General features: G+C 37.9%; 1 protein-coding gene across 1 annotated transcript; it reads left to right on the forward strand.

The window, feature by feature from the left end:
• The first annotated feature begins 468 nt into the window (after nt 1–468).
• Nucleotides 469–10491, forward strand: LOC147157161 (uncharacterized). The gene is made up of 3 exons (XM_086064045.1): nt 469–991; nt 6099–6275; nt 7384–10491. Exons 1-3 carry the CDS (start codon nt 868–870, stop codon nt 8493–8495), a joined length of 1413 nt encoding a protein of 470 aa, XP_085920171.1. The 5' UTR covers nt 469–867; the 3' UTR covers nt 8496–10491.
• The last annotated feature ends 2416 nt before the right edge of the window (nt 10492–12907 follow it).

Consider the following 12907-nt stretch of genomic DNA (forward strand, 5'->3'; position numbering starts at 1 on the left):
TATAACTAACTATACTAAACACGACAGTAACTGTCTTTTGCCCAAATCCCAAACCAATGATGTGCTGTAGTTTACATCTGATTGCAAGATAACTGGCCTAAGAGAACAATGCATGACATTCACTTAAGACTATGAGACAATCAAAAAAAAAAAAAAATCTTCATGCATGTTCTTATACATTATTATATCTTATTCCTACATATAATTTGTGTATTTATTAAACATTCATTTTCAATATATAGTTATTTTAAAGTTATTTTGGCTCACATTGGCTTAGATTAAAACATCAACTGACCGAATTCTACCTTAAAAAACACACATTTAAATAATTATAGACATCTATGTTTGACTTTCGTTCAAGATCGAGAACTTCCGTTAATCGACGTATGCATGAGCAATAATTTTATTTTTTAAATTGATCGATTTTCCGCTTACTTTTATTTTTAAATTCATCCGTGCTTCCGCTATCGAGCTCCGCATGAGCGGTCAGGGCTCCGGGCTGCAGCAAATACACTCTTGGTTTTTCTCACTTAACCAGACGCCCTCTGCTAAATCATCCATCCATCCATTTTCTTAACCGCTTGTCCTCACAAGGGTCGCGGGGGGCGCTGGAGCCTACTCTGTTAAATCATTCTTTCCGATCTCGTGCTGAATCGACTGCAGCCTCCACACAGGACGCCCATCACTACTTTGAAAGGACTGCAACATCATTTATTAAATCTCAGCGTGTGGATAAAATCGTCTCGGTGCGCGTTGATGATTCTCGGCGTAGTTAGCTTAGCTTAGCTCTCTAGCCGCTAACAAAGAGAAGCACATAACACGTCAAGAAGAGACCAAGTGTGACTTTGTTGGCATTATTGTGCCAAAATGTATGCGAGAACGACACCAAAGTACGAGGAGGAACTCTTTGGAGTAAAAGAAGAGAACGAGCAACATCTTCAACTACTGGACGGTGTTTGCGAAGAGCCTCGAGTTGTGCTCCACATAGCAGGTTTGTACAGTTCTTTCTCTCCTTTGCTTAGCACAACTATATAACGTTAAAAATATGATTACAATCTCTAATGTACACAGTAAAATAATTAGCCATTATGTTTTTGTAACTTAACGGTAAGTGCATTTCCACACATCAATACGTTTTCGATTGTTAACGTATGTTCAAAGTTTTCCGAACAAAAAAAATAAAACACAATTTGAATACGTGAACTTGACTCTATGTGCCAAGTTTAGTAGAAGTAGTAGACGCCAGATCTTGTAGCCACAAAGCCAAGTTAATGCACTACACATTATGTGCCTGAAAGTTACATTTGTTATATATAGAGTATTATATGGCAATCAAAATTTTATAACGCACGCACACACGCACACACACACACGGGCTGTGCGATATGGACAAAATTCCACATCTTGATATTTATGCCGGATATCCCAATAACGATGCGATAACGATTTTAAAATGAGTTTAAGTTATTTTTTTGTTAAAAAAAAAGATAAATATCAATCAAAAAGATGTGCAAAGTGCAATTTTTATTCAGAAGTTACTGACAATTAATATAACATTGACAAAGTCAACAAAAAATATATATTGTAGCCACCTATATGAAAAGTGCTGTTTTTGTTTTGTCGTCATATTAAACGCAGTCATCAACATTGAGCACTTGGCAATAAAGAATGTCGAAAGTGCACTTTTTTTTTTTTAATTCAAACTTACTAACATTCAACATTGACAAGCTCAACAATAAATAAAGCGTATGTGGAAAGTGCTGTTTTAAAAAACACACACATCCATTCCATTGTTTTTTCCCCTTTCAAAACAAAGTTATTGGACGAAACATTAAACGTACCGATTGCCAGGTGTAGCCTGTGTCCAAAGCACTGAACCAGAGTCCAGCCATTCAACTCCAGTGCTTTGATCATGGATAGATAAACTGATGGTACGGTTCAGTTGTTCGGCTTGACCACAGGTCCGTGGTTGTGGCAAAATGATCCATTTTGTGGATCTCAGCTTGAACGCCCATTTTACCTTTGTTATAAAGTTGTGGAATCACCACTCGATGAAAATGTGATCGGCATGGTAATTTGTAACGTTTGGCCAGCATTTAAACCATTTTCTGAAAGCCCACTTTTTTGTGCTTGGTTGACGTCAACTTGTATGGCGTAACGCTACTAAATGCATCGGCAATCAAACTTTGTTTGGGCTTCACTTGGGATGATTGAGAAGTCCCCACGTTCATTCTCATTTCACAACACTCCTCATATAGTACACAGTGGTGTTGTTTTTATTTTATTTTATTTTTCACAGCAGCTGAGAGATGTGCACACATTGAGTCGCAGAGATAAGGAAGGACGGTGATGCGTGGGAAAAACCAATCTGGTGTCTTTACATGTTTGGTGTGATCTGTGTAGACTTGTACTACTTCAAAGTGACTTTTGCGATGTCTGTTGCTGTTAGTGTACATTGTTCAATAAAGCATTAAAAAAAGGAAACAATACACTACTGTCTGTAGTAGTTTAGCCCGGACACCCCTTTGCATTTGGTATCAGTTACGGGTGCTATTTCTGTGTTTAACACACAGATAAGGCTCACCGCACTATTGGGCGCAGCCAAAGTTAATCATACACTAGCTCAAAACATATGGTAGCATGCTATTGTGCTAAAACATATGCTAGTGCTAGCGCAAGTTTTTAAAAACGCAGCGAGCGGAACAAAACTGAGTTCGGTTGAAGTAACAATGTAAACCGTGAGTTCAGTTGTACTTGAAGTATATAACAATGTACTCATGTTGCTTTTGATCACTCCTAATCCACAAATCCCGCATAGTCCTCATGATCTTCTGTATCCGAAACAAACAACTGGGAAAGTTCTCCGGGCTCTGTCTCATTGTCAGTCAGTCTCATTGTCGTGTCCTCATTGCCGTGATGCCGGCTTTCACGATCCATTGACAAATTATGGCGTAACTCGCACGGTGCATCCTCACAATCTTGGTAAAGCTGTGTTCGCCAGCCTCCCGGAATGATAGCAAGCTCCACGTTCATTTGCCAAACTTTATTTTTCACAGCGGCTGAGAGATGTGCGTGCATTTGAGTCACAGAGCTAAGGTAGGAAAGGTAATGCGTGGGAAAAAACAATCAGTTTTTTTTTTGTATGTGGTGTGGTCTGTTTAGCTATACTGTGTAGACTTGCACTGCTTCAAATTGACTTTTGCGATGTCTGTTGCTGTAAGTGCACGTTGTTCAATAAAGCATTTTATAAAAGGAAACGATACACTATTGTATGAAGTAGTTTAGCTTTTCTTAGCGGGCAGGCGATGGGGCCGCCCCGGCCTGACGATACAGGCCACTGTGTCCCGGAGTGGAGGCCACCACGTCTCGGTGGTGAAGGCCGCTGCGGTCCAATGGTCAAAGCTGCTGCGGCCAGGCGGTGGAAACTTCTGTGGCCCAGTGGTGTAAGCCCTCGCGACCCGGTGGCAGAAACCGCCACAGCCCGGCAACAAGAGCCGCTCTGGCTCGACGGTGGAGGCTGCTTCAGCTCGGTGGTCAGGCTGCTGTTGACGGACACCGATGGCTAGCTCGTTCTTTTTACCGTGATTACAGTAGTTTAGCTGTCAATAGGTTATTTTAGGATGTGTCCTACCCTGTTAGTTCAACTGGCCTCCAGACTAACTGGCTCCCAATTCCAGCTGTGGCCGTTAGGGCAATGTCAGTCCAGTAATTTTGTGTGCATTCTGTCAGTAGATTTGTCACAAGCCAAATTGTTCAAGATTGAGATTGGTCAACTGCATTACTTTCACTTCAACAAAAGGCTCATTTACAACCCGGCTGGATGCAAGAAATTGTAAATATAGTAATAAATAAATGAATACAATAAAATACGATGAAAAGGCTTGATTATGGAAAAAATAATAATCACGATTATTTTGGTAATAATTGAAATAACAATTATTCAGAATTTTTTTTGTTTAAAACAAGAAAATATTTCAACATTTGAAAATATTAAGACAAATAAAATTATTTTAAACACTATAAGTATGTAAGTTTCTTTTAGGCCAAATATAATTTATAATAATCTAGATTATTTATGTTAGCAAAAATTTGAAGTTGTGGCGCAGCGTGTGCAGTATGGCTTGTGGGGTGCAAGCTAGTTTTGACAGCGGTGTGTGGTGAAAGAACTCGTGTTAATTAATATTATTAGGGCTGCAGCTATGGAATATTTTAGTATTCGGATATCCTAATGAAAATTCTAGTGAATAATCGGGTATTTGGATAGAAGTTAAAATATACTTGTATATACTAAGACGAACAACACATTTGCATGTAATAATTAACAGCCAACTGGTGTTCATTTTTAGATAATCAACTTTTTTTATTTTGTACTTAAACTGTGTTTGTCAGCAAACTATTTTCCTCTAAAACAGTGAGATTTTAGACATAGATTTCTCCCCATAGATTTTGGTCAATGGAACTAAAGTGACGTCCGACCTATGATAGCGATTTTGTCGGCTAAATAAATAGCACATTTGAGTAAGCCTGGTTTGTTAATAATTGATCAGTAGGAACGGTAAATTAGTCCGACCGTCGGCATCAAAGTGTACACAGCTAATCCGAGGGTCGCGGGCTGTAGTATTTGCGCCTTTGAAAAGTAATCAGACGGCTGGAGTACTTTACTGCTGCTCGCTAGCGCGGCTAGCTTGCTGCTTGGTGCTGTTAGCTAGCAGTTGCCGCTAAACGCTGGGAACAGGCGCCATACAATACAATGTCAGCATAATTATGTCTTAGACTGGAGCTTGAACGTGACTTTGAGACTTTGTGTTATTGACGTCTGTCGCAACAGTTTGGGCCATTTATATTGCCGTTGTTCACAAACTCTGAAGAGACGAGCATGTCGTCAACCCTTATACCGGGACGACACGCTTCCTAAAACAACTTCAAAATAAAAGCAATACAATGCATTGATCTACATATACTACTTGCTAAGGTAAGGTTTATTTTGAAATTGGGTTTCTCACAGTGTTAGCTCCGTGTACTGTCATGCATACTGTTGTTAGCTCGACTACGACTATCTCGGCGGGTATCCGAGGCAGAAATGATGAGGACTCGTTGTAGCCCTAGTATTAATAATCGTTTTTGTACGATTATGCCCATTTTGTAATCGTGGAGGGTAATAACCAAAATCGTAATTGAATTTGGATTAATTGCACAGCCCTACTTGAACCATAATGATTAATTCATCGTCTGTTCTTATTATTACGTCCAAATGCGAAGGGTAAAATTGTAAACGCTTTTCATCGCTATTTATCCACATTCATCACTTCCTGTTCTTGCCCCATGCGCTGATTCGTTAGCTAACAGGCAATCAGAGTGATGAAATGTCATGACGCCGATTCTACATGTTGAATCCGACCAGGACTCTTTTCTGATTTCCGAAGTCGGATTATTGTATAGAGGCCTTGACTCTTTGCATGAATGTAGTTTTCTTTCTTTTTGGTATTTTCACAGATGGGCGCAGCTACAAAAGAAGTGTGAGTGGGATTGTGCGCCGTTAGGAGATGCAATGTAGCCAACTTGCGGCCAATTGTAGTGGCATCCCTCATTTGCATGAAAATCAAGGCGGTTGGGAGCACAGGCTTGAAATTGCGAAGCAAATTGACTCACTGGGCTTGGAGAGAAGAAATTGTTGTTGTTGAATTGTTACATTGAAAGCGTCTTGACCGCTCGCTGTCATTCATTTTGTGTTGATTTTGTGTGTGTGTTGATCAGTGTCAGATCTAACAAGTTTTTACTTCTTTCTGTCCCCTTTCATTTCTTTTATTTTTAAACAGTGAAATACATTTGAATTGAATTAATTGTAATTGGCGTGCCTTAAAGGCCGATTGAGGTCGGACGGTGTCCATAGATCGAATCACTCCATGTGTGATATTGATTTGCCAACCATATATATTTTTTTCACAATGGCCCGGTCAAGTTGGGTTTCTGATGCATTGCACCGTGTGGGATGGGCCCAAGTCAAGGTGCCGCTGTAGAAACAATAATACACATGAACTTGCGCTTGAAATTGGACTTGACCAAACTAAATGTGTGTTTGTCTTTTTTGTGTCCTGCAGACGTCGGTGAGAAATATCTTCAACAGGAGCTGAAGTCTCCTCATGTGAAAAAGGAGGAAGAGCATCCTTACATCAAAGAAGAGGAAAAGCCTCTTTGTGTCAAAAAGGAGGTTGAGGATGATGTCACCAAGTCACCACTGACCTTTGCCCCTTTTAAGAGTGAAGATGAAAACGAGGGTGAGCATGAGAAGTAGTGATGCACGATATGAAAAATTTAAATCGATACGATAACCGATCATTTCTTGCTTTGTATGGCCAATACCGATACATTTATGTTTTTATATTTAATTTAGTCTTCAAATAATCAGCAATTTGTGCATCCAGGAATGAAAAACTTATTATAGTTGCTCTGATTAGAACAGCAAACAAATTTGTGTCTTTCAAATGTATATTTATTTTCATTCCTTATCATACAAATAATTTTGGTCATTTGCTGTTAAAGATAACGTTCGCAAAAAACACTCACAGGCCAAACATTTGCCATTTGAAATGGCTAACAAATAATTACACAAAACAAAAAAGTGCATTATTTGAAAATTAATACAGAACTATAACTGATTTATCTGAAGAATTTTTTTTTTCACGTATTTATGCAAAAGGAATGCATCTATTCACTTTAAGTGCAATCGGGCATTACGATGAGGTAGGTGACCGGTAGGTAAAATTTATAGCCATTGACATTTGTCAACCTTAACTCCAAAAAATGAAAAACAAATGAATAGACAAAAGTGCATACAGGTTAAAAGAATTACTGCGCACATGATTGTGTTGTGTTGTGGCACGGTTACGGCAGAGTAACTGTGGCATTAAAGAGTTAACTTGTTAGTTCACTGCTTGGCTTGATCATTTCACAAACACTACAGAATTAACATTTTGTTTTTCACAAAACATGTAAATATTTTGTTTCTGGTGTAGGGGTGAAAAAAGTACTTGAGTAAATCGAATAGCTCGTTTACGAAAAATCCTCAAGGTCTTTTTCCTACCTCGAGTACTCGTTTCTATAGCGTAGCAGATGTACGGGCACACTTTTAATAGCAATGCACTTCACACTGTGACCAATTTACCCGCAAATATGACCTACTTAGCCTGTGCTGGTAAAAAAAGAAAATGATAATCCGGTCACATGGCCGCGAGTACATGTTTATATGAGTGGTGCAACTGCTCAGCCGTGATCCACATGGATGCACCAGGTGCTGCTGTAGAAACAATAATACACAATATCAAGTCACGCTTTTTATTTAACTTCACCTAACCAAATGTGTGTTTATTCATTTGTGTCCTGCAGACATCGGTGAAAAATATCTTCGTCCTGAGCAACAGGAGGTGAAGTCTCCTCATGTGAAAGAGGAGGAGGAAGAGCACCCTTATTTTAAGGAGGAAAATGCCCTTCGTGTCAAAAAGGAGGAGGTTGAAGATGATGTCACCATGTCACCAATTACCTTTTCCCCTATAAAGAGTGAAGATGAAGACGAGGGTGCGCGTGAGAAGGACGGAGGGGCGGAACCTCCAAGCAGCAGGTCAACTACTCAACATATATTGACAGAAGTTGATGCAGGCCATTGGGGACCACCACGAGCACAAAGTGATGACATAAGGTCACACTCGCTTGATGATGATGATCTGGATGGTGATGATGAACATGCTAACAGTGATAGGTCGCATCACACTGACAACAAATGCTGTGTATGTGTTCAGTGTGGGAAAACATTGTGTTCAAAAGAGATTTTGAAAGTTCACTTGAGAAAACACACTGGGGAAAAACCTTTTGCCTGTACAAACTGTGGTAAACGCTTCTCTGATAAGTCCAAACTAACAAAACATACAATAACACACACTGGAGAAAAACCTTTTTCCTGCTCAGACTGTGAAAAAAGCTTCTCTTACAAGTCATTATTAATAACACATACAAGAACACACACTGGAGAGAAACCTTTTTCCTGCTCAGATTGTGGGAAAAGCTTCTCTGTTAAGTCAAAGTTAACAATTCATACAAGAACACACACTGGAGAAAAACCTTTTTCCTGCTCAGAATGTGCCAAATGCTTCTCACGAAAGTCAGAGTTAACAAGACACAAAACAACACACACTGGAGAGAAACCTTTTTCCTGCTCAGACTGTGGCAAATCCTTCACACGAAAGTCAAAGTTAACAATTCATACAAGAACACACACTGGAGAGAAACCTTTTTCCTGCTCAGATTGTGGCAAACGCTTCTCTGATAAGTCAAGTTTAACAACACACACAAGAACACACAATGGAGAAAAAACTTTTTCCTGCTCAGATTGTGGTAAAAGCTTCTCTCACACGTCATATTTAACAATCCACATGAGAATACACGCACTGGAGAAAAACCTTTTTACCTGCTCAGATGATGGCAAAAGCATCTCTCAGAAATAATATTTAACAAAACACACAAGAATGCACGACAATGTTGTTTGTGCTAGGGATTCTTTGAGCCGCCTTTTTCCATTTTTTTTTTTAATGATACAGGATTTTGTTTTCTCCCCCCTGTCCCGACACGTCATGAGACATATCAAGGAAACTGGAAACGTAACACGCTGCCTACACTCAGGCTAACTTCAAAATAAAGTTTGCCAAATAACGCATTGTCGGCAATGCAAATTGCCTTAGTACAGTTTTCCTTTTAAGTTGGTCTGCGTCGTGGCGTAACAGCGAGCTTGACTTACCTTTAAGGTTTTGGGTTTCCTTATCGTAATTTTTAATTGAATCCAATCTAAATCTGATAGTGAGCACTTCTCCTTTGCCTAGATAATCCATCCCACATCCTATCAAGTTAATGATTAGACACCATGATTAGTGCACACGTGTGCCTTAGACTGCCCACAATAAAAGTCATCATGCTGAGAGGTCCCTGTGCAAAAAAAATAAATTGGGCCCCCCCTCCCCACAATTTCTCTTTCCCCATGCTCAGTCTGTGGTCAAAGTTTCTCTGAGAAAGGAAACTTAAAAATACACACAAGAACGCACATTGGAGAGAAACCTTATCCCTGTTGAGTTTGTGGTAAAACATTCTCTGAAAAGGGAAACTTGAAACACCACACAAGAACCCACTCAAGTGAGAAACCTTAAGTCTGCTCAGTTTGTAGCCAAAAGTTTTCTTAGAAAGTTCAGGTCAAGAGACACAAGTGTGCTGGTGAGGAACGCAGTAATCAAGAAAATTAACAAAAATAAATAAAAAATAAAATCTAGAAACTTAAATGAAAATGTAATTGTTTAGTACCTGAAGTATTTACAATGGTAAATATTTGCTAAAACCTGTTTTTTTTTTTAAAATGTAGCATCATTGATTTGATCATCTTGTAGTCCCTTGTATCATCTAAAAGCCTTCGGTGGGCAAGTGTTGAGATTTAGCACTGGTGCAAAAACATTTTTTAAGGATTGCATGCACTTTGTACAATGTTATGGTCCATGATGTCCATATAAGGTTTGATTAAATGGACTGTGAAGAAACGGACTTACATGGGCAGGTGAGAAAGTGTAAATGTGATTCTGAATGAAATACAAATCATCAGTCTTCTTTTGACAATCAAATAAGTTGGATATGTTGACTTCCAAGGTCCTTGTTTAATGAAGCTCATCAGTGTATCAAGTTCCTTTTATGTTTTTTTCATTGTCTGATTTTTTGTTATCATAATTGTTGTTAATTGATGTGTGCCTTATATCTACGTTCTGCTTCTTTTGCTTTAGACTTGACAAACAATGTTTTATTTTTTACAATTATATATTATTCCTTTTACAAGTCAATGCCTTTTTGTCTTCAGGTTTAATGTATTGTCTTAACAGAGAGACAAAAACGTTTGTACGATCATGAAAATTCTGGAAAACTGAAATGAAATTTGAAAATGCATTTCTAAATCCTTAAGATGTTATTGAAAAATAAAATGTGCTGTAGAATTTGGGAAAAATCACGGGAAAATTTCGATGTGTGTCTATCAGGACCTTAAAAGGTCAAAAGGAAACCAAATGAGTTGATGACTCGACCACGGCCAAACATGGGCTGTTTTGTATCGAGGTAAAAGTAATTCATACCTGTAAAAAAAAAAGTATAATAATTTGTGCCTGTAGCAAAAACATATATAATTTTCTGTAAAAGTTGTTATTTGTACCTGTGGAAATGAGAACTTGTAGTCGAAGAAGTCACCACGAGGAGTCACCAGTGTTTTTTCTGTTTCTTATTCCTTTTGCTCCAAATATCTCGCGAAGATGACTGCAGTGAAGTTCGCCGCCTCTTCTTTTTGCGGTGTCAAGCCAACCGCACTTAATTTCAAGTTCGCCTTTTCTGTTCGCTCTTTTCTCGGATTTACGGTGTGCAAAGGGACGCTGGTGCGGAGAGCGACACCTGGTTTTCAAAATAAAATGTTCTTGACAAGCAGTTTAATAGTTTTTTATGTATTATTGGCAGTTTAAAAGTTGTTTCGGTATAATGCAGCACCAATTCACGTTTCATTGGCTATGCTCTCTTGTGAAGTAAAGAGGTTCCATGACCTGGTATTGAGCTATAATATTGATATGTACAATATTAAGTTAATTAAAAATGAGGGAAAGGTTGAAATGGGGGAAAAGAGAGGTGTATGTACTAGGTAAAATGAAGCTTTGATCAAGCACTGATTTGGGGTCAATAGGTCACATGACCTGGAAGCTATTGAGCAAAAATGCTTTTTTAATTTTTACAGAAAAAAGTGTTAACCCTATAAAGCATGAACCATGAAATATGAGAGAAAAATCTGATTATTTGTAAATAAAGTATTTATTGGTACTTTTGAACAAAAACAAAAACAATTGAAAATCAACTTCCACATACAACTTTTGATTTGTGTCATATTTGATATATCCGGTCACACTGCTTTAAATTTGTACATTTATAACTATCAACAATATGAAAATAAACAGACCTATTCAATATTTGCATTTCAAAATCAGAAAGAACATTTCCCACTATTAATAACAAGGATAGGTCTCTCTCCTCTCTCAATTGGGGCAATCTTGCAAGGTCGCTGGAAAAGCCATCAGACGGGTGACACTGCCCTCTAGAGGATTATCCGTGCAATGCATGTGTCAGATCATATATGTCAGGGTTTTAATAGGGGAAAAATATTATGCTCATGAAATAGAGGACTCAAAATGTTTTGTTTTTAATATGATACGTTTGGCGTTGTAGGGTTACAAATATGTGGGGAATTAAAATCGTAAAATATGAGGCGTATATCAATCAACCAGCATAGCACTATGATCCATCAGTGATTTGGGGTCAATAGGAAAAAAAAGTAATTTATTACAGAAAAAAAATAATTTAAAGAATGAGTGGCGTTTAAAAAAAAAAAGGGGGCATATGTCAACCAACCAGCATGGCTCTATGATCCAGCAGTGATTTGGGGTCAATAGGTCACATGACCTGGAAGCCATTGAGGAAAAAAATGCCAATATTTACAGACTTGTTTTTATTTTTAAATACGTGGGGAGTTTTATAATAGTCAAAAGGAAGCGGGACAGAGTTAGATGTCAATCTTTATCATTTATTAGTTTCTCTTGAGTTGACCCACAAATTACAACATTCCAGAGCTCCCTGCTAGCTAAAGTCAGCTAAAAACACGTTGCAAAAAATGCACTTGTGCTAATAATTGCTTATTTTCATACATTTCTACTACAAAATTAGCTTTTGTGCTGCTGGGAAATGAAAATGTAAGACATTTTGTCCAAACAATCTATTTTTGTCAACTCAAAACTGATGTTGCCAATATGTGGACAATTTTGTCTGAGCGGCTCACACTTGTACAGCGAGTTTGGGGGTGGGGGGGGGGGGTGGCTAACAATACTGAAATCTCCAATTCAATCAGAAGAAACTATATTTAGTTCAACAACTTTTACTCTAAAGTCATAGCGTACATCCACATTAAGGGACTATAGGGCTTTCAGTAGTTTAAGAGTGTCTTTTTTTTTAACGAGTCACAACCCTCGTAAAGTTTAAACTACATTTTTATGGCATTTTGTTCGCAATTACGATATTTGGGAATACACGCTGGGTAGACATAGAGAGGGGTTGAGAACGCCGGCAAATGCTCCCGTTTACGGTAATGCTGTGAACGGTTGCATTGTCATATGTGACTTACGTTGCACTTCCATGTCAGATTAAATTCAATAACATGCTACATCATTTTTTCCTGCATATCCACACAATATGTCCATGACTTTAACAACATTCAACAGAACATTTTATTTTTCATGAACATTTTAAGGATTTGGAAAATGCAGTTTCAATTTTCATAAGTTTTCCAGGGCTTTCATGACTGTACAAACTCTTTGTATTGATTTCTTTGTAGAACAAACACTGTCAGGTGAGAGAATATCACATCAAAACCTAAAGACAAAAATACACTGAAGTTGCAAAAGGAATCATTTAAAAATAATTTTAAAAACTACAAATTATCAAGTCTGAAACAAAGGAAGCCAGATTTAGATACAAGGCATACAGCAATTAATCATATTAAAATGATAAATGATGAGAGAATGATAATCATAACAAAAAATTGACAATGAGGACAACATAAAAGGAACTTGAAACACGGGATAGCTTGGAAGTCAACATATCCAACATTGACAAAGAAGATTGATTATTTGTATTTCATTCACAATCACATTTAACCTTCCCATGAAACGTCAGTTTCTTCAAAGTCCATTGATAGAATTATTAACATTGTTTTTCTGTTTTACATATATATTCTTCAAAGTGTTTTTGATTTTAGTTAGATAAATACAACTGTGGTAGAATGTGGTCTGTTTTCCCCCTAAGG

This window comes from Leptonotus elevatus, chromosome 20 (assembly GCF_054856555.1).
Source record: "Leptonotus elevatus isolate MCC_2025b chromosome 20, RoL_Lele_1.0, whole genome shotgun sequence".
NCBI classification, from domain to species: domain Eukaryota; kingdom Metazoa; phylum Chordata; class Actinopteri; order Syngnathiformes; family Syngnathidae; genus Leptonotus; species Leptonotus elevatus.